The 26763-nt window shown below is 39.0% G+C and overlaps 1 protein-coding gene across 2 annotated transcripts in view; it reads left to right on the top strand.

The window, feature by feature from the left end:
* Positions 1 to 26763, top strand: part of LOC130926990 (contactin-associated protein-like 5) — a 376038-nt gene that overhangs the window by 24361 nt on the left and 324914 nt on the right. Inside the window, exon 1 of one of the 2 annotated variants that reach the window (XM_057852401.1) lies at positions 19504 to 19772. The exons of the other annotated variant lie outside the window; for it this stretch is intronic. Coding sequence (XP_057708384.1) covers positions 19697 to 19772 — 76 coding nt within the window. The 5' untranslated portion in view covers positions 19504 to 19696. Of the gene's footprint in view, positions 1 to 19503; positions 19773 to 26763 lie in introns of those variants that run through there. 2 annotated transcript variants of the gene reach the window in all.

The following is a 26763-nucleotide window of genomic DNA, read 5'->3' as shown; positions in this document are numbered from 1 at the left end:
CACCTTAGGGGCTCCGTAATATACTAATGTATATATAATGTATATATTTTCCTGTGCATTGTTTTATTATCTACTTCATTACAGCTATTCACAATTAGGTTAGGTATATGGAATGATTCAAATGTGTTTGGCTGTTGTTTAATTCCGGTTTTACCCTGGTTATAAATTGAATGTGGCGTTTCAGTAGTGGTTGGAACTGATTAGGGCATTTAAATGAAAAATGTGTCTCTCCATTTGGAATTTTCAGGTCACGGAGCTACTTCCAAAGCCAATTAATTTCGTAAGAACCACTGTAACAATCTTTTGACTGAATGTGGTATTCTAACCTGCAACAATAAAATAATTTATTTATGGAATGTGGGCTTAAACAAAGCATTTAAACTCCCATTATCACATTTTTCCCAAACTAATTAGATAATTGAATCATGCCAAAAGGTATTCAAAAATCAATTATAAAGTGTCACACAGATCTTTAACTAATGAAATTGCGTAATAATAATTTTTCAGCGGTTTGCCTCACCATAGTTGACACCGATGACGAATCAAAAGGGAATGATTCCGGCACAAGTAATATGAGTCGGTGAAAAGAGCAGGCGAGACTCGTTGACTTTATCGTGTGACAAGATGGAATACGAAATTGAGGGCGCAGGGACATGAGCCTGGACTAGTCGGCGCGGAGAGAATGGAGCCTGCCGCAGGCGGCGCACAGGGATGGCAGCCTCGAGCTGCAGGGTGCATCGAGACGCGAGCCTCGAGCAACCGTGGTGCAGGGACACTGTCTTTCTTAGCCTCATCAGTCTGAAGCTATGTATGTTCTGGAGGAAACGAAACACATGGGGGTTTAATGTGTAGAAACTTAGGAACGAGCAATCAAATTAATGGGTAACTGGGGACAAGGTGAAAAAACTTGCTAAAACTGGGAAGCAGGTTTACGGTATTGAGAGTGATGAGCGGTACATAATGAGGAGAATTCTGACCTTTAGTTGGGTGCTTCCATTTGTAGGGATGGAAATCCAAATGCTCACCCTCTTAAAGGAAGAAGACTTGGCTGGAAATTCACCGGGATCGGAACACGAAAACTGCAACAAAAAATTGTCTGGGCCTTAAGAAAAACTAAGTTCAACAGAAGGTGTGAATTCTAAACTAGTGTCAGAAAGAAGGTTATCAAAATCTCTCTAGAAAAATTAGAACAGGAACGTAGCAGGATGTGACCACAACGCTGAACTGAAAGGAGCGAAATAAACGGGATATTATACACCGTATACCAAGGGAGTAGGTTTGGTCTCAAGATTGGTAGGGACGATATTACCGTAATGCACATTATTTAAACAATGCTCCGAATAAGGGATGGCTAGCTTGACTTCATTGTTCCTTGTGGAGGCTGGCCTGACAGTAGTAGTTTTGCAGGTTAGCTTAATGTTAGCTCAATGTTATGCTAACTCTAAGGCAGGTCGGACTTTCAGTAGCAAAATTAATGGTGTTTCCCCCACTTCCACGACATTGACGTCATTTGGAATGACTTACAGTGGCCGCAGCTGGCTGAAAAAAAACTTGTAATATCGCTCCTCTCCGAAGGGGACTGAGGAGGGGGCATGTTGTTGGCATGAATCTGTCGGGGCTGTGTGAGTATGTGTGTGTGTGTGTGTGTGTCTATGTGGCGGGATGGGGGGCTTCAAGGCATCAGCCAACTAAATGTTCGAAAAAATGGACAGGCACATTCAGCAAGTTAAAAGGGATAAATGTAAGTTTGAACATAGTAATAATAGTAGGGTCTATTTTATCATTACAGCATATGGGAAGATAATCAAAATTACCTATATAAATGAAGTCTTTATATAATGCAAATAAAGTTGTTTAAAAGTTTTTTTTTTTTTTTTAATTTTATTTTATTTTTTTTAAAAACCTGTCCTGTTCAGCTGTTTGACACAGAGAATGGAAGTCTAAGTGTCCGGTTGGTCTGAACAGTTTTAATGTTTCACATTGAGAGGATGACATACTCCCATTGTGATCATTCAACATACCTTAATTATGACAAAGCAGCGAACAGGAAGGGGTTATGGGGGAACAGAAGAAAAGAAAAACACAAACAACAACAACAAGCAATGCATTGAATGCCTACACTAACTTTGAATATGTTGGTGCTATCGTCAGCTAGATGTATTTCCGGTTGTCACCAAGTGGGGGGGCTGTTGAACAAGGGGAGGAGGGTGGGGGAGTCTATAAGCTAAGTGACTGGGAGGGATGGAGTGTACACAAATCAGCTCTGTGATCTAGAAACCAGTAATCGTGTGAATCCCTTGTGAGTGTAAGCCCATCGGCAACCTACGCCGCCCCATCGCTAATCCTGACACTGGGGCCCATCCCGCAGCCCAGCAAAGGAGCCATCGTCACCCCCCCTGGGATCCAGAGTGGTCCCCTGGGCCACCCACGCCCCATCCACCGGCACTTCAAGGATGGGAAGAGGGGACGCAACACCACCCACACCCATGAATGAGTATGTAGGTGCCAGGGTGAAAGATATTTACAGTGTAAAGTGAAGAGTTGGTGAATTAAGGGGGAGGCTCCCTCAGGTGTGGCTCCGTCCGTCAAAACCACGGGCCGCAGGGCGGGAGGAGCGCCAGTGCCGCGTTCTGGAGAGGCAGACAGGGCTAGAGACTAGACCAAGGGGACAGAGGCGCGACCCTCCCCAATCCACCCCAGGTTGTTTAAAAGTTGCTGGGGACAATTTGAGCATCCTGAAAAGTTGGTAGTGTTATGTCCCTACCATCCCTATGCAAACCTACACCCTTGCGGTATACAGAAACACCTGGACATGACACTAAGTGGAAGAGTGAATCTTATTGGCGAACTCAAGGGAAGTGTTAAACGAGCATATGTCACAATAAAAGATTGAAACAAGACACAAACTGACACAATGTACAGAAAAGTATCTGCAGATACCAGATATAAGTCTCGCTGTCATGTGACCACTGGACTCTTGTTATTAGAACATAACTCACTCAAGTTGCGATTGGCCAGACAAAAGTGTTGGCCCGACCTCTTAATTCACACACTTGTTAAGATTTTTCTTGGTACTCTCACTCATCTTCTCTTGGCGTCAGTTTTTTCCACTTGGCTGCCTCAGAAAATGAGTGAGCTGGTTTTGAGTAGACTTATAATATCTTTTAGAGAGAACCACGAAAACCTCGCACAGTGCAAACCTGGTACCCCAGAAGAGGCAGAGTGCAATTGCCCTGCCAAGTATGAGGACACAGCCTCACACAAATAAACACAAAGTTGTGCCTTTACAGGTTTAAAGGACAAAGCTTGCCAAAGTCATGTGAGGCTTTTCTCCCAGAAAGACAAATTTCACGTGAAGGAAGCAAAGATATTGCCATAGAAACACAGCACTTGCCTCAGGGAATTGAATGACACAATTAACGTGTAAATAAGAGTCCATTGTTCATCTAGTTTGCAACACAGTCTTGCATAAATAAAAAAAAACCTTAACACATTCAGAAACACTTTGTGTTATTCACTTTTTTAAAACTTCTTCCAGTCTGTTGAATGGAGTTTTACCTTAACTTACCAGTATGTTTTTTATTTGAGGTGGGTTTAAAAGCTTTCACTCGGTTCACAATTATTTTGTAATTTGTGTGCAGAAATTTAAGTTTCACAATGCTTACATTCCTCGGGAAATGGCCTAATTTCCCAATGAATAGATAATAATCAGAGCTATCCAGAGTAATCAGTTTTGCATCAGTTATATGAAACAGTTCTGGAACTTTGTAACTTTGCAAGAAAGAAGGTACTTCCTGATTCATTGCTTCATCATAGACTAGCGCCTTGCAAAGCTCAACTCTCCAACTTCACGGCTCATCTGATGTTCGAGCCAATTAGGAGAAAGAGGCGGGAGCTGCCATCGGTAACAGGAAGCAAGTATCTGATTGAATACAATGTCGGACTTCAAAGCAGTTGTAGATAATTTTATTTCTCAAATTTTGTCTTAAAGGGATCCTCTATTTTTAAGGCAAGTAATTCTTAAAAGATAAATGTTAGTATGAGTTATAATAATTTGATAATAAAACCCCTCTTAATGTTTTTGTTTTAATAAAGTTTGTAAAATTATTTTATGTGATAGGTCGCCATTCTTGTTACGTCGCAGTGCGTGACGTCACTGGTCCCGTTGCCGAAATTCCAGCGTGCCACTCGTTAGCTTTCCAAACATGTCGTCAGTTCTACCCTTCCTATTTGAACCAGATCTGAAAAGTGAAGAGCAGGACAGCACTGTCGGTCATTCACAAGACGAGCTTCAGGGAAAAATGCGTGCAGCAAATACCTGATAAGACAAAAGTTGGACAAAACTGGTGATGCGAGAGTGTATGCTGTTTGGAACTCCGGTTGGGAGCGAGAGTGTATGCTGTCCGGTTTTATTAGCAGATATTCAAGGTAAGCATATTGCGTTTTCAAACTTATCCCAATATAATTATGTAGATTGTTAGCATCCAGAGCTGCCGTGTGCTTTACATACAGTACAGGTCAAAGAACACACCTTGTGTAATCCATGTCTTGTACATTGTAACTTGTGGTAGCTAGGATACGTGTATAAAAGTACCAAAAAGGGGAGAAGCTTCCACTATGCACATTTATTCACAAAAAATATTTCCACCTTGACCACTCTTCACTCGGGAGCTCAGCAGTAGGCAAACACGCGTTCCCTGACGAACTCCAACATTGTTGTGAGGTCCACGTCAGAGTCACTGTCGTCACTATAGCTTGCCATAGTGCTTTAATTATTTAGTATGATTTGGGGAAAACTCACACGAAGAATAGTCAACATAAAAGATAGCAAAAGTAATCCAAATCCGCGTTTTTTTACTCACTCGAAGATCCAGGAATTAGACCGATCCCATGGCAATGTCGCAGCCATCGATTCCACAAAATTGACTGATCCGAAAAGCCGCTGTGGGACCGACGAATCAAAAAAATGTACAGATCCGAAACCAATATTGCAGACGTGGTGGGACCGTCGGATCCAGAAAATAGACAGATCCCTTACTTGACTGAGGATCCAGGAAAAATGTTCGGGCGCCAGTTGTAACGCGTGGTGGGTAGGATACATGCATACAGTACAGGGACCAAAAAGGGGGAGAAGCTTCCTCTTATGCACATTTATTCACCAAAAATAATAATTCCACCTTGACCACTCACTTCACTCCCTTTGTTTCCATTTGACTGGAAATTGCATCCAAAAGCAGCACATCGTGGCATTTTACTTCGAGAGTTTAGGCAGCAATAAGCAATTGTTGAACACGCTACACATTTGGAAAGATACCAGTTACGTCATCACTGCGAGCCCGCAAACCATGGCGCCAACTAATGGTCAAAATATGGACAAAATATTGACATTGATTTAACATTTTATGTGTTTCGAACAACATATTTTAGTACAAGAGAACATTTGTGGTTTATTAGTGCCTACATGTATTTAAGTTAGAGGATCACTTTTAATAAGGAAATTAAGAGTATTTAAAGAAGAGCAAAGGACCTCACTAACAGCTTTTTTGATGAGAAACAATGTTTCTGTGAGTATGATGAGAAGAGCCATCGTTCAATCAGCAGCTGTATATTTTTTGAAGGTTCCTCCCATGAAACAGTTCTCGACTGGATCTTTCCCAGATCTATATGTGAAATATATTTGTAGCGGATGTATGGAACAATTAATCTAGAGTATGTTGGAGGCAGTCTTTCAGGTCCTCCGCGTGTTCGTTTTTAATTCAGGTGAGATGGCTAGACTGGATTGCTAAATAAAAGACTGGAGGCAAGAGATCATTCCTGCGCAGTTTTAATTTCAGAAATTTCTGGGTGCATTCAATGACAGAACAAAAGCTGTGTAGAGAAATGCACACCGAATAGAGAGCTCGGCGTTGCTTATATGCTGTACAGGTAAGGAGGTGTGTCTGTTTGGTGATTAGCTCATCTTGCAAAATAGGTCATGAGCCTTGTTGGTTGGCAGTTAAAAGTCCATAATTATTGTTGGCAGTAAAAGTCCATGATTATCTGAGGCAAAACTAACTGTCAGAGGTTTTCTGTGAAAAAATACTCCTTATGGACATGATTGCATTAGGCGAGATGCATACTGACTTCAAGTGCCAGGTTAGGGACTGATAGAAGCAGGGCAAAACCTCAGATTGCTAGTGTTAGGATGCATATGAAATATAAACACATAAACTAAGGTGACCAAATGTCCTCTTTTGCCCGGACATGTCCACATTTTACATCCTGTCCGGGGCATCCCGCAGGTTTTTTTTAAATTCATGAAAATGTCCGGTTTTCATTATTTTTCACGGAACCAATTAGAGCGGCGTGAAATTGACTGATGCTTTGTGCAAAATTCTACAGTACTGTGCTGTCTGTGGCGTGTTCCCAGAGAGCCTGCCCAGTGGTTGGTTCTGCTGTGCATAGTAACAGAGGTAACAGATGTCAAAGGCAGTGTTCCATCGCCTTTCAAAGTGATAAAACACACAAAAAAATGTAACTTTTGTTGTTGTTGTTTTTAAAGCAACGCTAGGTAACTTTTCAACCCTTATAAAATATTTTTATAACATTTATGATATGTCGACTGACCACTAGTTGAATGACACTATAACTTGAGGTATCGCTTTCACTAGCCACGTTTACATGCTGACTTTTATTCATACCGATTCAAATCATTCCGAATGGAAATTTCACATCAGCTGTTTACATGTCACTTCATCTATTCCGATCCAGCGTTTACATGTGTCTGCCTTTATTCCGAAAGGACGTTTGACAACTGCCGTCTGACATGCGCAGATTAATTAAAACAAAGCGCCACGTTGCAAAACATGGAGATCGATCGTCAGATCAGCTGCTGTTTTAACTTTTCGAGTGGAAACAAAACTTCAGAATGACACGCTGTTCATTTAAAAAGTTGTGTGGGTGCGCTGTGCGTGTGCTTGGAAGCCATGTTGCAAGTGACGTTACTTACGTCACAAAGTCACGTCACCACGTCAGTACGGAGCATGCGCAGAAAGAACGCAACCAGACACCATTCCGCTTGCCTGTTTACATGATATAATTTTACTTCTAATCGGTTTGGGAAAAGGAATATTCCACCCCTGTGAATCGGAATGAAATTCCATTCGGTTTGGGCCTGTTCATTCCGAATGAGGTGTTTATATGGAACACATTTATTCGGTTTGAACAAATATTCCGATTGTAATTGGAATATTTGGCTCCATGTAAACGTGGCAACTGGCACTAATAACTTTGAGGAGGGTGGAAGGAACCCTGCCACACACACACAAAAAAAAAAACTACAAATATGCTGACTGTTTTACGGCATACGTCACTTCCCCCTTACCCCATGCATTATAAAGACTGAAGTTCATGCGAACGCTTTCGCACGAATTCTGCAAAGATGGCAGAGCAACAAAAGAGACAAAAAGTTTTGTCTGAGGAGGAAAAAATAGAGAGGCTACCAGGATATATAGAATAAAATAAACATTGGCCTGGCTTTCATTCGCTGGTGTGACGACCCCCCCACAACTGGATTCATTACCTTATTACTATTCATCCTTCACACAGCCAGTGGAAACAGGAATGTTGTTTAATCCATCTGGAGGCGATCGGAAGATTGTTTTTTGATTCATTGATGATTTTACGACACTGTTCAGGTTCGCGCTGGTCCTCATGGGAAACGCAGTGCTTGTCCTCATGGGCAACGCAGTCTTCCTTAAGGAAAAACACTACCACTTTTGTCCACCAGCGTCACTAAAATCGACCATAACTGAAAAGTTACAAAGTGTTGCTTTAAATTAGTATTGTTTTGAGGATACAGTTTGATTTACATTACTTCACTGGAAAGAGAAAAGAGCTTTTTGTTAAGGCTCTAGTTTCTGCAGAAGGGGTATTATCAGATTATTTATTTAATTCTACAGTAAGAATTTAAAAGAACGATATTTTTTTTCTTTAACCATTATTTCATTCCAGTTTTAAATTTTTTTTTTTTTTTTTTTAACGTTATTATCGTTCTATTATTTTAGAACTAATAAAGCCTGTTGAGTTACCTCTGAGAATTTAAAATTATTTTTTTGGGTATATAGCTATTATTTTGTTATAAAACTGAATTTTCTCTCCAGACGGAGTAGGCACACTTTAAATATAGTGGTATCTCTACATACGGAGTTAATTCGTTCCAGGACCTTGTTTGTAAGTCGAATTGGTTATATGTCGAGAAGGATTTTCCCTAAGAATTCATTATAACTATTATTTTATTCCACAGCCCGAAAACCTACACTAAATCCTAAATACTGCTTGTACTATTGCAAATAGCAATTACACAGAGCAAAACGAAGAAATTATGAATACAAATAGGAGTAGTAATATGATAATAGTAATAATAATACCTTTAACAATGTAACGAATCGGGTTCTAATGCGGCAAATGTATTTTGCGTGGTGTACCTGAACGCACCTCGTGGCTGATGTGACAGAGTGAGAGAGGACTTTCACTTTTCATGTTCAGCTGCGGCAGACAGTAGGAATGTTGTGTTGCACAAGTTCTGAAATCAATGACTGCAAACCTAAAAAAGCTGACAATTTTCTTTGGGCGATCTTACAATCATAATAGTTGTCACCTTAATTTATAAAGACTGGCGAACGGAGGTCGGAGGAGGTCGTAGACATTCTACGGCCATATTGTCGAGCCAGGTCATGGACGTGCACACCACGCTCAGATTTTTTTTTTTTTCATTTCAATGGTAAGCCTCACCTTTTTCCTTTTTTTTCACCACCTGCACTAACATTCTTGTAACCCATGTTGATTTCTCCCACAAGAAAATCAGCCGTGTGTCCGTCTAGCGGGAAAACAAAGAAACTGCGGCGCTGTCATAAATCGTTGTCATAAATCGTCGTATTTCGAGCATGTCGTCGAATGTAGAAACAAATGGCGAGTCAAATTTTACGTCTGATGTTGAAAAGGTCGTGTGTCGAAGCAAACGTATGTCAAGGTACCATTGTATATCAAAGTGATAAGGCATCTTTGAGTGAACTTCAGTAAAATATATGTATCTCAAGGCCGGGCAGAGCGTCCTCTTTTTTTGGAAATAAAAATATGGTCACCCTATCATAAACAAAGGGAATATTCTCAATATACATATTTACTTGAGGACCATCTATAAATTAGGACAAAACAAATCTTCTATGTAGATAAATGTAAAAAAAAAAAACATGTTTTTTTTTTTTTTCCTCAGCGGAATTTGAAGTAGTAAAAAGATATCAATCATGACTGGGTTTCAGTCCCAGACACACTGTATGTTTGCAAACAGCTGAGCTCGGTGGGTTCTTGCGCACCGCCCTGTGTCTGAAAGGCATGATACAGGTATATTGTGGGTCTCACATGGTAATGTTGCGGTATAAAATATCTGAAAGTAGCTTTTGTTTCACCCAGTGCAGGGGGAAGGCAGCATAAGCACAAATCTTGGTCTTTGTGGCTGCTTCGTCGGCATGTACTGTTTAAATAATTTATACTAAACATAGCTGGCTGTAAAATAAGGAGAGAAAAAAAACACATTTTCAAAGCAGTTAAAAACATGCTGTTGTTTTTACAAGATTCTGTGGTCATTTATAAATTAGGGCTCTTCTACTAAACTTGCAAGAGGTCCAGTAATTCTACGAGCCAAGTAAACCAGGGTTCCGAACATACAAAAAAAAAAAAAAAAAAAACAAACAAAAAAAACAATAGATAAATACAAAGAACAACTATTATTTTTGTCCATTTACAATGGGGCAAATAAGTATTTAGTCAACAAGTAATTGTGCAAGTTCTCCCACTTGAAAATATTAGAGAGGCCTGTAATTGTCAACATGGGTCTCAACCATCTCATCATCAACATCTCAACCATGAGAGACAGAATGTGGAAAAAAACCCAGAAAATGACAGTTTGGTTTTTAAAGAAATTATTTACAAATCATGGTGGAAAATAAGTATTTGGTCAATACCAAAATTTCATCTCAATACTTTGTTATGTACCCTTTGTTGGCAATAACGGAGGCCACTCCAGGACCTTGAAATGCATCTTACGAAGCCACTCCTTTGTTGCCCTGGCTGTGTGTTTGGGATCATTGTCATGCTGAAAGACCCAGCCACGTCTCATCTTCAATATCCTTGCTGATAGAAGGAGATTTTCACTCAAAATCTCTCGATAAATGGCCCCATTCATTCTTTCCTTTACACAGATCAGTCGTCCTGGTCCCTTTGCAGAAAAACAGCCCCAAGCATGATGTTTCCAACCCCATGCTTCACAGTGGGTATGGTGTTCTTCGGATGCAATTCCGTAATCTTTCTCCTCCAAACACGAGAACCTGTGTTTCTACCAAAAATTTCTATTTTGGTTTCATCTGACCATAACACATTCTCCCAGTCCTCTTCTAGATCATCCAAATGCTCTCTAGCGAATTGCAGACGGGCCTGGATGTGTACTTTCTTCAGCAGGGGGACACGTTTGGCAGTGCAGGATTTTAGTCCCTGGTGGCGCATTGTGTTACTGATAGTAGCCTTTCTTACTGTGGTTCCAGCTCTCTGTAGGTCATTCACTAGGTCCCCCCGTGTGGTTCTGGGATTTTTGCTCACCGTTCTTTTTATCATTTTGACGCCATGGGGTGAGATCTTGCATGGAGCCCCAGATCAATGGAGATTATCAGTGGTCTTGTATGTTTTCCATTTTCCAATAATTGCTCCCACAGTTAATTTCTTTACACCGAGCGTTTTACCTATTGCAGATTCAGTCTTCCCAGCGTGATGCAGATCTATAATTTTGTCTCTGGTGTCCTTTGACAGCTCTTTGGTCTTGGCCATAGTGGAGTTTGGAGTGTGACTGACTGAGGGTTGTGGACAGGTGTCTTTTATACCGATAATGAGTTAAAACAGGTGCCATTAATACAGGTAACGAGTGGCGCCTCGTTAGACCTCGTTAGAAGAAGTTAGACCTCTTTGACAGCCAGAAATCTTGATTGTTTTAGGTGACCAAATACTTATTTTCCCACTCTAATTTGGAAAAAAGTCTTTAAAAATCAGACAATGTGATTTTGTTTTGTTTTTTGTCCACGTTCGGTCTCTCATGGTTGAGGTTTACCCATGTTGACAATTACAGGCCTCTCTAATCTTTTCAAGTAGGAGAACTTGCACAATTGGCGGTTGGCTAAATACTTATTTGCCCCACTGTAAATAAAAAGAACAACAACTATTATTTTTTTTTCCATTTATTTAAATGAATACCTATGGATAATTTGGCAATTATAGCATTATTATTTATATTATTACTTTCTTATTCTTTCAACAGATTTTGTTAAAACTGATTTCTGAGTATTTAGCCATTCCTTTGAGTACAAATATTAAAAATTCATTTTAAAGCTTTTCGCAAGATCATAAAATTAAATGAACACTTTAATACAGTATGTAACATTGTACAAATGATTTACTTCCACTCAAACTGAATCAGTTTGGAAGAACACACACAAACATTTTACTACTCAGGTGTACTTGAAAAGTGCAACCGACAGCAAATAAGCGTTCTTTTTTGAAGACACAACAGCCAGGCATGTTGATATTGTTTGAAACTGTGTCAAAAACTATAAAAACGTCACACCAACCCCCAGATCTTCACATCCACTCAGGTTATCACCGATTGTTTCTGTGTCAGTGCTGCGTGAGCAACTTTTGAGGACTGAGAAGGGGTCTGTAAGGGTTGTATTGTACTTAAGCATTTCACTCTTAATAATAATCACATACCTGTCAAGTTGTACGGTTTCGGCGTAATTTGTACAAGTGAGCACTGATTTTTAAATGTGTACGCCTTACGTTTTTTTTTTTTTTTTTTTTTTTCTCCGTTCGGGTTTTGTCTACGTTTCGGCAACGAGACAATGTGCGTTACGTTGGTTGAATGACGCGAGAAAAGTCAGAGACACGGAGAGAGGAGAGTGTTTGTTGTGACGCTGTAGAAAATGCGATCCTAGGCTAGGTGGCTCCAATATTTCCTGACTGTAGCCCAGGGGTCCCCAACCTATTCCATAAAGGCCCGCTGTGGGTGCAGGATTTTGTTCCAACCAAACAAGATGACACCTTTTCACCAATCTGGTGTTTCAGAAGTGCAATCAGTTGACTGCAGTCAGGTGCTGCTTGTTTTAGCAGAAACCTCATTGGTTCAACGGTCTGTGTTGATTCGGTTGGAACAAAAACCAGGGCCCACAGTGGGCCTTGAGGACCGGGTTGGAGACCCCTGCTGTAGCCGACAGCCTACAATCTACGCCGAGATATCACATGCATATAGAACTACATGCGTGTGGTGGCTACCACTACCACCGGCACAATTTAGTGTTTCAAGATTTAGTTAATTATTTATGTGATTTTTTTTTTTTTGGACATATATTTTCTAATGGGTGCACACTTTAGTTGATATTTGTCTGAATGCTTATTAGATTTTATTTGCCAATTTGAGGGAATGACCACAGCTGTGTAAGATCTGGCACCTACTATTTTGAAGGGGGGTTATTTAAATTAATTTAATTATGATTTTTTTGGAGTAAAGGTTTCACTGTTTAAATGCACATGAGTTAATTATTGTTTGGATATATATTTTTCCATCTGTAGTTGTTTTATTAAGTTGACAATGTTTGGCTAATTTGTCATACCTCCTTCAGGTGGTCGTTAGTAGAGTCCGCCCTGATTTAAACTGCCACAGAGATGTATCTGGAGGTCAGGTCAGTTTTTGGTTGAAGCCTTTTTGTCATGTTGGCCTCTTTTATGTTGGGCCCAAGATATTTTGTTAAACTGTTTCTTTGTGACTTTTATTAAAATAAATTTTCACCTATGTTGAAACACCAGTGTCCATGTGTATGTTGGTCCACTACAATGCGAAATGACAGACTCGGCCACATTGGTAAACAGCCACCATTTTAAAGCAGTAGACTTCTCAGAAAGGCTCTGTTGTAGTGAACCGTCCTAGCTAACCTAAGTAACTTTTTATTTAAAATACTCCTAAATCGGCAAAATCTTGACTTGAATCTATCTTTAAATAATGAAACAGTTTTAAAACTTGTGGAAAATAGACAGAAGGAAACTAATGCAAAAACGGGAGCAATTTCAACAACTTTAATGGTTTATTCACAACATTAAATGACTTCCAAACATAGCAAAGGTTACTATGTTTTTTTTTCTTTATTAAAACATGAAAGGTAACACCAGTTACTTTGCCAAGTAACTAATTACTCTTACATTCAGGTAACTGAGTTACTAACTCAATTACTTTTTGTGAGAAGTAATTTTTAAGGGTAATTAATTACTTTTTAAAAGTCAGATTAACAACACTGGTCATAAAGCTGAAGTCTGCAGAATGAAAAGTGACGAATGCGGAGATTTTATTCTGCCAGTTTGTTGCCGAACACAATTTGCTCGCAACTTTTGCTAATCACTTCTCAGAATTAGCAAAAGAAATGTTCCCTGACTCAAAGATTGCATAGGTAAGTTAATTTTATCAATTGACCTTTTGAATTTATTATTAGACACACTAACGAACTACCTTCAAGTCAAACTGAATTGCAAGCTGAAGTGCTATGAAGTGCAGCCATCAAAAGATATGATAGAAATGACCAAAAGTTCTACATACAATTATAACAAAAGTCACTGTTAAATTTTAGTAATCATGATGTAGCTGAAGACATTGATTGTTCTTTGATTGCACCGGGTTATATGTTACAATATTACCAATAAATTCATATTATTTGAAAAATTGAGTTTTATTTTTGTTTCGTATTGCACGCTATATACGACATTGTAAGATTAGTCACCAATTTGTAAGGGCATGCCTCACTATTTGTAAGATTGTCAACAGCCTTGGGTTGACAGGTATTTAATAATCCATAAAGCTGATCCTCACAAGGGTCGAGTGAATGCTGGAGCCTGTCCCATCTGACTATGAGTAAATCATGAACTGTTTGTCAGCCAATTGCAGGGTACATAAAGACAACCAACCGTTTACACCTTTGAGATGTGGGGGAAAAAATGGATTACGCTGAGAAATCTCACACATGCATGGAGCACATGCAAATTACACACAGGAGGACTAAAACCCGAGGTTGAATCCTCAATAATGTGCTATCCAGTCAGCCTCTGTGCTGCCTCGCTAATAAAACGTGATAAATATACCTGAATCTCAATTTAGTTTAGTTTGGCAAGATCTACTGATTGTTGGTGGAGGGAAGGGGGTTGCCGTAATTTATGTTGATATTTATTTGCAACCAAATGCAAAAAAACAAGCTAAGCAATGCTTCAGTTCACCAACAGTCTTGAAATTCTCATGTTTCCTTTCAACTTTTCTGTTCGTCAACCGTCACACATCATCTCAGTTATAGTTATACTTTTTATAATGTTGCTTCAAGTCCATTTAAAGTGAAAATAAAATATCTCATCAATTTGACACACCACTGCAAAGTGTTGCTAGCAAGACTGGCAGTTTACGTGGTGACTCTCCGAAAATACGAAAAATTTCAAATTTGCATTTACCGTATTGGCCCGAATATGAGAAGGCCCTGATTTTAAGACGACCCCTTTTTTTCACGACTCAAGTTTTAAAAAAAGACTTTTTGAACACCAAATTAATTTTTAAACAGAAAATAATTACAGTATACCTGAAACAAATGATTATAACAATATATTTGAGAGGAAAAGCATGTTATTTTGCCTCATTCAAATCTTAATATCTGAACATTTAAATACGTAAAATAAAGTGCAATCACATTCGTAAATGAATAGCTTCTGGTTTTTGAAATGTAAATAAACCAATCTATTGTGATAAAACAACAAAATTGCAATAACTGCATTAACCATCAAAGTGAAGTCTAACTGTAACTGTAGTCTTGAAACAAATCTTGAATAAGGAAAAACATTGCAATAAAATAATGCAAACTGGTTAAACTTGAGAGTAGCTGAGATCTGTCATGGCAGAACATCGTTTCAATGATATCTGGCCCCATCTAGCGTCGTGAATGGGGAGAGTAGCTGAGATCTGTAATGACAGAACATCGCTTCAATGATATCTGGCGCCATCTAGTGTGGTGAATGGGTATAATGTCTAGACCGCGAACATAAGACGACCCCCTCTTTTTCAGTCCTATTTCAATGCAAAAAACACCGTCTTATATTCGGGCCAATACGTTAAATGGTTCTGTCTCCATTCGAACAATGTCGCAATTCCGCATGAAAACGATGTAGTATTCATGCCAGGCCGTAGGGGGCAGTACAGTTTTACAAGGCGACAACCATTGACCTCAACAAGCTACCCGCCCTCTTTTAGCATGTGACGTGTGCGAGTTCTTACGTCATCGAAGCGAAGGGGGTTTCCATTCATATGAATGCGCTGCAACTCCCCGAATCGAATCGTTCCACTTTGGAGGCAGGATTCGGAGATTTGCGTCTTTGCCTTCAGTCTTCGCCGACACCATATGAACGCGAGGTCATTCCGCTCCTCAGTCACTGCATCTTCGTGTCGCAGAGTCGCCATGTAAACTGCCCCTAAATGAATAAACATAAAATCCAAATTTTTTCTCTTAATTGCTAGTACCAGATATCCCTTGTGCGTACTTTGAGCAATGACCAATATTTTTATGGCAAAAGGAAATGAAAAGAGTTGAACACTGAATTTTGCTTGTCTTTGCAGTCTTTCAGTATTAAAAGACAAGATATCAAATATTGTACTTATATTATCCCTTTTGAATATATCTAAGCTATTAATCTATGAATCCATGCCATGTATTTGTTGACTTGTTAAATTTGACTGTACAGTGGTACCTTGACATACAATCACTTCGACACACGTTCTTTTCGACATCTGACGTATAATTTGACTCGCTGCTTGTTTCTACATCCAACCGCATGCTCGAAATACAAACAGGGAGGATTGTCTCAGGAGTAATTTGTTTGAGGATTTGTGGTAATTATTATATTTTTCGTACCATGCATGCATTTTGAAACGTTGTGAAAAAAATTAATGGGAGAAATTAGCCACTAAAGCATTGGCATTATGCTTCGCAATATTTACGTGAAATAAATGCTACCTACACGGTATTTTTTGCTTTTGACCGAGAATCGAGACTCTTTTACGTCCCTATCAATAAAGAATTCAGGGATTTAGGCATTTATTCACAGGAATTTTCAACGGAAAAAGCTCTTTGTTTACATATGACGGCCGCTAATTTCCTTACTGACTAGCCTCGTTGTTCGCAATATTTACGTTAAATAAATGCTACCAGCACGTTTTTTTTTTTTTTTTTTTTTTGCTTTTAACCAAGAACTGAGACTGTTTTATGTCCATATCTATAAAGAATTCAGGGATTTAAGCATTTATTCACAACAATTTTCAACGGAAAAGGTTATTTGTTTACATATAGCGGCCGCTAATTTCCTTACTTACTAGCCTCATAGTTCACAATATTTACTAAAATAAATGCTACCTGCACGGTTTATTTGCTTTTAACCAAGAATCAAGACTGTTTTACGTCCATATCTATGAAGAATTCAGGGATATAAGCATTTATTGAAAATAATTTTTAACGGAAAAAGCTCTTTGTTTACATATGGTGGCTGCTAATTTCCTTACTTACAAGCCTCATCGTTCACAATATTTACGTGAAATCAATGCTACCTGTATGTTTTTTTTTTTTTTTTAAATCCAACAATCGACTCTTTTATGTCCATATCTATAAAGAATTCAGGGATTTAAGCATTTATTCACAAGAATTTTCAACAGGAAAAAGCTCTTTGTTTACATATGGCGACCGCTAATTTCCTTACTTACAAGCCTCATCGTTCACAATATTTACGTGAAATCACTGCTACCTGTACGTTTTTTTTTTTTTTTTTTTTTTTTTTTTTTTTTAATCCAACAATCGAGTCTTTTACGTCGATATCTATAAAGAATTCAGGGATTTAAGCATTTATTCACAAGAATTTTCAACGGAAAATTTCCTTTCTTACAAGCCTCATAGTTCGTAATATTTACGTAAAATAAATGCTACCTGTACGGGTTTTTTTTTTTTTTTTTTTTTTTTTGCTTTTAACCAAGAATCGAGACTGTTTTACGTCCATATCTATAAAGAATTCACAGATTTAAGCATTGATTCACAAGAATTTTTAACGAAAAAAGTTTACATAGGGCGGCACGGTGGCTGAGTGGTTAGCACATCCGCCTCACAGTTCTGAGATCAAGGGCTCAATCCCGGGCTTTGCCCTTCCTGTGTGGAGTTTGCATGTTCTCCCCGTGCCTGCGTGGGTTTTCTCCGGGAACTCCGGTTTCCTCCCACATCCCAAAAACATGCATGGCAGGCTGATTGAACACTCAAAATTGTCCGTAGGTATGAGTGTGTGCGTGAATGGTTGTATGTCGCCTTGTGCCCTGCGATTGGCTGGCAACCAGTTCAGGGTGTCCCCTGCCTACTGCCCTTGATTAGCTGGGATAGGCTCCAGCACCTCCGCGACCCTCGTGAGGAAAAAGCAGCATGGAAAATGGATGAATGAATAAAAAGTTTACATATGGCGGCCACTAATTTGCTGACTAGCCTCATAGTTCGCAACATTTACCTTAAAATAATTGCTACCTGCACAGTTTTTTGCTTTTAACCAAGAATCAAGACCCTTTTACGTCCATATCCATAACGAATCCAGGAACTTTAGCATTTATTCACAAGAATTTTCAACGGAAAAAGCTTTTTGTCTGTGTGGCTCCCTATGAATCGGCCCTGTGTCATATCAATACATTATGAAGTCTATGTATGATCATACCGTATCGTGAGGTATGATTTCCGTAGTTTGCAACATTTACGGAAAATAAATGCTACCTGAACGTTTTTTTTTTTTTTTTTTTTTGCTTTCAACCAAGAACCGAGACTGTTTTATGTCCGTATCTATAAAGAATTCAGGGATTTAAGCATTTGTTCACAAGAATTTTCAACGGAAAAAGCTGTTTACATATGGCGGCCGCTAATTTCCTTACTGACTAGCCTCGTAGTTCGCAATATTTACGTAAAATAAATGCTACCTGGACTTTTTTTTTTTTTTTTTTTTTTGCTTTTAACCAAGAATCAAGACTGTTTTACGTCCATATCTATAAATAATTAAGGGATTTAAGCATTTATTCACAAGAATTTTCAACGCAAAAAGCTCTTTGTTTACATATGGCAGCCACTAATTTCCTTACTTACAAGCCTCATCGTTCACAATATTTACGTCACAGGTGTCAAACCGATTCCAGAAAGGGCCAAGTGGGTGCAGGTTTGCTTTCCAACCAATGAAGAGGACACCTTTTCACCAATTTGATATTTTACATGTGTAATCAGTTAAACTTTGTCAGGTGCTGCTTGTTTCAGCAGGAAGTTCAATGGTTAAACTCTCTGCGCGTTATCGGTTGGAACAAAATCCAGCACCCACTAGGCCCTTTCTGGAATCTGTTTGACACCTGTGATTTACGTGAAATCAATGCTACCTGTACGTTTTTTTTTTGTTTTTTTAATCCAAGAATCGACGCCTTTACGTCGATATCTATAAAGAATTCAGGGATTTAAGCATTTATTCACAAGAAATTTCAACGGAAAAAGCTCTTTTATTTACATATGGCGGCCGCTAATTTCCTTACTGACTAGCCTCATAGTTCGCAATATTTATGTAAAATAAATGCTACCTGTACAAGTTTTTTTTTGTTTTTTTGTTGCTTTTAACCAAGAATCGAGATTGTTTTACGTCCATATCTATAAAGAATTCACGGATTTAAGCATTGATTCAGAAGAATTTTTAACGAAAAAAGTTTACATATGGCGGCCGCTAATTTGCTTACTGACTAGCCTCATAGTTCGCAACATTTACCTTAAAATAATTGCTACCTGCAGTTTTTTGCTTTTAACCAAGAATCGAGACCGTTTTATGTCCATATCTATAACGAATCCAGGAACTTCAGCATTTATTCACAAGAATTTTGAACGGATAAAGCTTTTTGTCTGTGTGGCTCCCTATGAATCGGCCCCGTGTCATGTCAATACATTATGTATAAGATCATCGTTGTCGTTGAGCTTTTTATCGCAAATCATTCCGTATCGTGAGGTACCCAGAGGTGCCTACCCCTAATAATTACTACTTTTAATTATCTTTTATCCATTGAATCTTGAAATCATTACTGTATGATGAGGTACGTCATACATATAACTGTAATTGTACAGTATATGATCGAGCTGATATTTGTTGTCGTATCTGTTATCGGCAGTATCCATCTATTTCAAATCGAGGGTCTACTAAAATGGGCTGCAGGCAGGCGTAGCCCCCCTCCTTCTGGTGGGTGGGTGTTTTTCATGGTGGGAGGAGGTAGGAGGAGGACAGAGGCGGGAGAGGAGAGGGATGCAGGGATGCTGCTGAGTGAGTGAGTGAGTGAGTGAGAGCGGATGTTGGCTGCCTCACATCGCCGTCGTTGTTGTGGAGGAGGAGGAGGGCGCAGCCTGTCATCGTCGTGGGAGCGGTTTGCTCTCCGTCACACTCCTCTCCGTGGACAGAGGAAGATGAGGAGCCTCTCTTCTCCTCTTTGCCAATCACTTGCCATATCGCTGAGGATAAAATAACATTTCAACAAGCGGGAGTGAAGACAACAGAAGAACAAGGAAAGATGACCGGGCTGGCGCACATGTTTGCCTTGTGCGTGACTTTCTGCGCCTTCCGCGGAGCATCTGCGGCCAACAACTGTGAGTAATTGACTTCCTTTGAGATGGGAGGGAACAAAGGGTTCACCTGTGAGTTACGTCTCCTTTCCAAGTCCAACAAATAGATGTGGGATACAGTGTCATTGTGGTGAAAGCACCATCCAGCATTCAGACTGATGCCGCAGCAGCAGGATATCAACTTTGGAGAGCCTCAATCGGACCGCATGAATAAGTTATTTTAATCTTGCTGGGGGAAGTGATGATGATGACAGGGAAACAGGTGGAAGTCAAAATTCGGCCAATGCAATGCGTGCACTTTACAGAGCGATGCATGTGTTAAGGTGCCCTGGGGGAGTTTTGGAGTGTGCGTGCGTGTGTTTGTGTGTGTGTGGTGGGTCATTAAGGCTGTATTTGAGAGTCAATGTGTGGAGGCTCATGTTGAGGAACTGCTGAGTGGCCACAAACGCTGCAGAAGGTTACTGTTATTGGTCGGCCTAATGATGCTCCCGCGGCAATGCCACTGTTTCCCGCTTTTATATATCCCGCCTGCATGACTATGTCCTTTTTTTCCCTCCCTTGAAACCAAGCTCAATTTTATTTGTTCGCCACTTTTTCGCATTTCAGCCATTTACACATGGATCCAGGTGAAAATAATGAATCCCATAGAGTCAGGTAAACAGTTCTTTGCCATTAACACAAATAGTGCTGAGATGCATCATAGAAAACCTTGTCGAATTAGCCTTTTTTTTCCTCTCTAAAATCAGCCATGATCTCGGTGTGAAGAATTGGATCAATAAATACACAGCACAGTAAAGTGCTTGCCCTAAAACACATCGTAAAAATGAATCTACTCTACCATAGAACGCCTGCAAAAAACGATAAAACCTTCATTACGTCTGTCAAAAAGGTTATGTTCACTGTGTGTGTGTTTGTGTGTTTGTATGGAGCTGTTTTTGTACAACCCTGTTGCCAGTACTCCTAAATTTTAAATGATTGCAGTACACAGTTTTAGCATAAACGTTGAGAAATCTTACAAAACAACCCATAAATGTCTTTTTTTATTTATTTTTTTTAACCTGAAAACATTTTTTCTTAATTATCAATTTGATCTCATGTCAATTAGGGCCTGTTTGCCTTCTCAAAAACTGCAGACGATCTAATAGGTAACGTGTTCATTTTTGTTTTGATTAAAATGTGGAAAAAGGCTAAAACAATTTAATTGCAAAGGCATAATGAGTCATGCTATGCATCTTCACACAAGCCTTAATTGATTTGAACATGAGTGTGCAGACGTATGATAAAACTTAAACTTTTTGAAAAAAACATTTTTACATGTAACTTGTTGGTGTAACTTAGTGCTGTAAAACTGCATTGCCTTCTTTTGGTTACTCATTGTGTGACCTTGTAACATGACTTCGTGACACGGCATTGTGGCCTGACATGATTAGTTATATAACACAAGTGAGATATCGTAACCCCACATTGTTGTATCCCTTTGTAGCTTCACCTTGTAATGCAACTTTGTTTTGCTGTACTCTTCATTTTTAAGTGTTGAATATAAAAGCTAAGTAAACTTTAAGCCACTGTTACCTGCCATACCTCATACATGATGATATAGTGTTGTGTGACTTCAGGGGCCTACTCTTTTATAGAATTGCAGCCAGACAAATAATTACGACCCGGTAAAGGGCAGTGTTGCTTTTGGCAGCACTTATAATTTTTTGTCTTAGTCCAGTCCTTCTTAAATAGTGGGCCGGGGCCCCCAAGCGAGGCACATGTGACCTCAGAGAACATATATTTTTGCCGTACTAGAATAAAGTGAAATTGCTCATCCACTCAGTGGATGGCAGTGGCGCTCTCATTTTCAGAGTGTGCGCAGTATTTTTGAACCAAACAAGAGCACACGGGAAACAGCAGGAGCTCATATGAAGAGCTGAGACGAGGAAATATGACGAAGCGTATGTGAGGGTTTGGCTTCACTTTTTATACAGTGAGAGGACGAGGAAAGAGCAATGTGTTTACCAGTGTTGTTAATCTTACTGATAAAAAGTAATTAATTATAGTTACAAATTACTTCTCCCAAAAAGTAATTGCGTTAGTAACTCAATTACCTGAATGTAAGAGTATTTAGTTACTTGGCAAAGTAATTGGTGATAATTACTTTTTTTTTTTTTTTTTCCTCAATTAAAAAAAAAAAAAAAAAAAAAAAACATTGACTACACTATGTGAATTTTTTGTGAAGGTTTTTGGTACAATTGGCCCGAGCCCAATTCTTTACCCTAATTTACTCTTTACCCTGAATCAACTGTTAAAAGTTGTTAGAATTGCTCCCATTATTGCATTAGCTCCCTTCTCTCTACTTTCGACATATGAAAGTTTTAAAACTGTTTCATCATTTAAACATACATTCAAGTCAAGATTTTGCCGATTTAGAAGTATTTTATATAAAAAGTTACTTAGGTTCGCTAGGAAGGTTCTCTACAACAGAGCCGTCCTAAAAAGTCTACTGCTTCAAGATGGCGGCTGTCTACCAACGCATTTAGTGCCATGTCTGTCATTTTGCATCTAGTTATATCTATATACAGTACATGTGATATCTACCATGTCTACCATATCTACCATAACATGCGGGCGTAGTTTGCAGGCTATCGGCTACAACATGTATTATTGGCGCTACCTAGCATCGCGTTTGCTCGGCGTCACAACTTTCTTGCCTCCTCCACACTCCTGCTCTGCTCTGTCGTCTCGGTGAGTCCGTCTCCCTCAGACTTTTCGACCAATATAGTAACGCATAGTAACGCATGCCTTTCCGTCCTCAGTAAAGGTAACGGCGTTGCCAAGATGAGAAAAGTAATTAATTAGATTACCCACTACTGAAAAAAATAACGCCGTTAGTAACGCGGTTATATTGTAACCCCGTTATTAACAACACTGGTGTTTACTGTGTCTAAAAATGTTGGCGGACAGCATGAAGCCAAATCAATTAAGACCTCACTTAAAGACATTAGACCCCAATCAAATCGATATACCGCTTGATTTTTTTTCAGTGAAAACGTGCCGAATATTGCTAATTACGGAATTTGACCTTCTAGCCAGACTGCCGGAATCACGCCAGCCGAACTGCCGGAACCGTGTTGGCGCAGCTCCAACGACCCGGGCCGGCGAGACCCCGACAATCCGGCCAGGAGGCCAAACTCTGCACATTCACCTTAGTCTTAACCCTTTGTACTGATTCCATTTTTAAAAGGTTTAAAGAAGGCTCACCGAAAACAAGTTGACAATTTATTCAGGTCGATAGCGGTCAAAATGGTAAGGCAAAACAGAAACACTCAGGCGGGGAGGCAAGGTCACCCCATCACACGTCAACAAAAGGTTCCCAAGAAAAAAATGACAGCACTGAGTTAAACATTCAGTCTTTTGAAGGCTCTCGCGGGGCGGGCCGTGGGCAGGAAGAAGGGTGTGTTTAAGATTATTGTCTGTATGTAGATTGGACAGGAGGATTCGGGATTTACAGTTGTCAGGGAAACCAGGGTTGTGGATTTTGCCACCTCAACGACAAAGGGGCTCTTGGAGTCTAATCAGTCGTGTTATCCATTGAATATCGGGCATTCTCCGGTGTTTCTTGTGTTGGGACAGGGCGTCCCACCATTTGTTCTGGACCGTCCGGGAGAACTGATTGCAAGAGTTGGTGGTGTACACGTGGGCTTGTCAGCGTCAATCTTGCTCATGACGCACAGATTGGGCTTCCGTGATAAGAAGGCGTGGTGTATCTTTTATTCCTTATATTCTGCTTGTTTTCCTTAAACTATGGTATATGTGCTATTTATTTTATATTGGTTGTGTTAGAGTAATACAAAAAGTCAAACAGTAAATACGAGAAACGATACTATTCCCTTTTCGATTATATTAAGTGTGTTAGAATAATGCAAACAGTTAGATGGTGCCTAAGAGAAAATGTACCATCTCCTTCACTAACAATCGACCCGCTTTGTGAGTGTTACATCAGTAAACCAGGGAGCAAAGTTAGCATCATATAAAATGGCATACCAAGCTGCTCAGTGCAAAATAACCCCAAACCATAGCAAAGCAGCTGATGCCGCCTGCAGCCAAAATAAAAATTCCCACTGTCCAATGACACTTTCGTTTTTGTTCTATTAATTTTTGTTTTTTAGCTCAAATTTCTTAGCATATTGTACTCTTGAGTTATTGTTGCTAATCAATGTGACTTATTACTTATTGATTTTATTGAGTTAGATTTTTCAGTATTAAATGTACCTTGAGTGTGATTATTACGGATGTGACTTCTTTTTTTTTTTTTTTTTTAATTCAGGCAAAGAGGCAGTTTAAGTTTTTTCTGTTACCAACAAAAATGTTATAACTTTATTGTAAGTTGATCTATATTACTTTTTTATGTGAACAAGGTCAGTGCTATGCAGAGGTGTACTTATAATAAATATTTTTTTCTTCTAATTAATTTCTTGGACAAATTATGTATAAATACATATATACCAGTATATAGCCTTTTTTTACAGTGGCGGCAGAATTAGGGGGGGGGGGCACAAAACATTTGCGTCTTCCTGAAGGGGGGCGTAAGTGAAAGTAATTGAGAAGCACTGTCTTAGTCTTAGTTTTTTGAACAATAATACTTATTAGTCTGAGTCATATTTTAGTCATTTGAAAATGTTTTTGTCTTAGTCTAGTTTTTGTTGATGAAAACAGACTAATTTCGTCTCGTTTTAGTAGACGTTCACTTAAGGTGTTTTCGTCTGTAAAATTCAAATTTTTTGTCCAAAATTAAAGGTTTCCAACAATTTCCAATAAACACTGACGGACGAGCACATATTGTAGCGTTTACAAGGAAAACGCCAACTTGGTGATGATACACACTTAGCAGGAAAACAGTACATTATTTTTAGTTTATTATGCCCACCTAAACGTCACGAATTGAATGTAAAAAAAAATTAGCTTAATGCAGACGCAAACGTAAATGCTAAGCTAACGCTATGAGTTAAATTTAGTGTGTGATGATTACTCAGCAAAGACCTTGAAGGGCTAAAGCTACATTGCATATTTTCTCTTTCTAAAATAAGAAAACAAATTGTGTGTGTTTTAAAACAAGCAAGCCTGGAGAACACACTGGTGAGTTGGGAGTGACTAGCAGCACGTCACATGAGTGACACAACTGGATACCGCTCCGATGCGGGCTAACACTAACTAGACATAAAAATGTCACACATTGTGAACATGTGACCGGAAACTATGGCGCATTTTCGTCTCGTTCATTCATCTCGTAACGTTTTTGTCTCCCAAGACACTTTTTTATCTCCTTATCGTCTTGTCATCGTAATGAAAAATTTGTTCGTCGACGAAATATTATCGTTGACGAAAACCACACTAGGAAAGTGCTAGAATTTAGATGGTCTCTTCCTTATTCTTTGGAAACACACAACAAATCATCTGACACATTCAAGTAATACAAACAGTATTAAGGGCTTTGAGGGGTGCTGTAATTGTAAAGATTATATACATTTAATAGAAACCGACCCACAAATGCCGAATTCACGTAAAATTGATGAGTTAAAGTAAAATTTCGATTTTCTAGTTTCTGATATTACAAGTGTAAATATCGTACAATCTTCCATTTTTTATGTCACCTATTGTTATTAGAATCAAAAGTGAGCAAGAGCCCACCTGAGCTGACTTTGGCCATCCAAAATGCAAAAAAAAAAAAAAACTCACGGGGTATACCTCACTTCTAGCCCAATGTCAAATGGGATAGGCTGCATCACAGCAACAACCTTAACAAGGATAAGCAATGTAAAGAATTGATGGATAAATATTGGGAAGAATTAATATTTTTCAGCAAACAAATAACATCAGCTTCCCAATGATGCAATCATGTGGGTGTTTTAATGTAAGTTGGAAGACTGCAACCACAAGTCAACACAGTTATGTAAGCTTGATTTTTTTTTTTTTAATCAAAGGCTGCATTTTGCTGGTTGAAAGGATATCTTCATGATTGTAAACACATTGTATGACCTTGTGACAATCTGTACATTTGTCCATAACGCGAGAGAAAAAGTTTTTGACTCATTATGATTTGAATTGGACTTCGAATGTCCACATGGAGACAATCTGCAATGATGATGAAATACTCCAGAAACCAATAGACTTGATAAACAACTCTCAAACATGTATGAATGTCATTTGCCATATTTTGCCTTAGCGTATCTTACTTGATTTCACTACTAACACTTCCTTCATATAGGTTTTCTCCATTAGTCCCCATTTCAATAAAAAAAAAACAAAAAGTGTATATATGAGCCCGTTTTAAATCATTTGTGATTTAAAAAAAACAAAACAAAAAAAAAAAAAAACAACAACAACAACTCACAAGTTACATAAACAGTATACATTACTGTGGAGACCAAGAGTGTAGGTTTGCATAAGGACGGTAGGGACATAACACTACCAACTTTTCAGGATGCTCAAATTAGTAGTGGGAACTAAGCCTGAATGATATATAATTTAAACATCGCCATCGCGATGTGCGCATGCGCGATAGTCCCATTGCGAGGACGTGCGATAGTTTTTTTTGTTTCTTTTCCAATCCACAAACCTTTGATCTGCTTCATTCGCTCGCACAGCCTCTCTCACCCCCTTTCCCAGCTCTCAGTTACTGCGGCACTTGCTTATTAAAGTTAACGATGGCTTTGATCTGGTCAAACAAGCCGGGCAGCAATCTGTCAATCATCGTTTAACTTGTTAAACGGTTTCTGCAAAGAAGCGTGGGCTGGAATGAATGTGTGTGTCTGCGGGTGAGAATGTGGACACATTCAAGACATATAAAATAAACGCCAGAAGTGATTATGAGGAGTTTGTAATTTCTACATGTCACTCCAAGAGTCACAGCCATGTTAGGTAAACAGAAGCATTTAATAAAGTCAAGCATTTTTCTACTACAGTACTTTATTCTTGTTTAAAAATGACTCAGTGGGACAGTTATGTTTAAAACTGATCATAATTATTACAT

The sequence above is a fragment of the Corythoichthys intestinalis genome, chromosome 12 (genome assembly GCF_030265065.1).
Source record: "Corythoichthys intestinalis isolate RoL2023-P3 chromosome 12, ASM3026506v1, whole genome shotgun sequence".
Lineage (NCBI taxonomy): Eukaryota > Metazoa > Chordata > Actinopteri > Syngnathiformes > Syngnathidae > Corythoichthys > Corythoichthys intestinalis.
The sequence above is the reverse complement of the archived record's forward strand: the minus strand, read 5'-3'. Positions and strand labels throughout refer to the sequence as shown.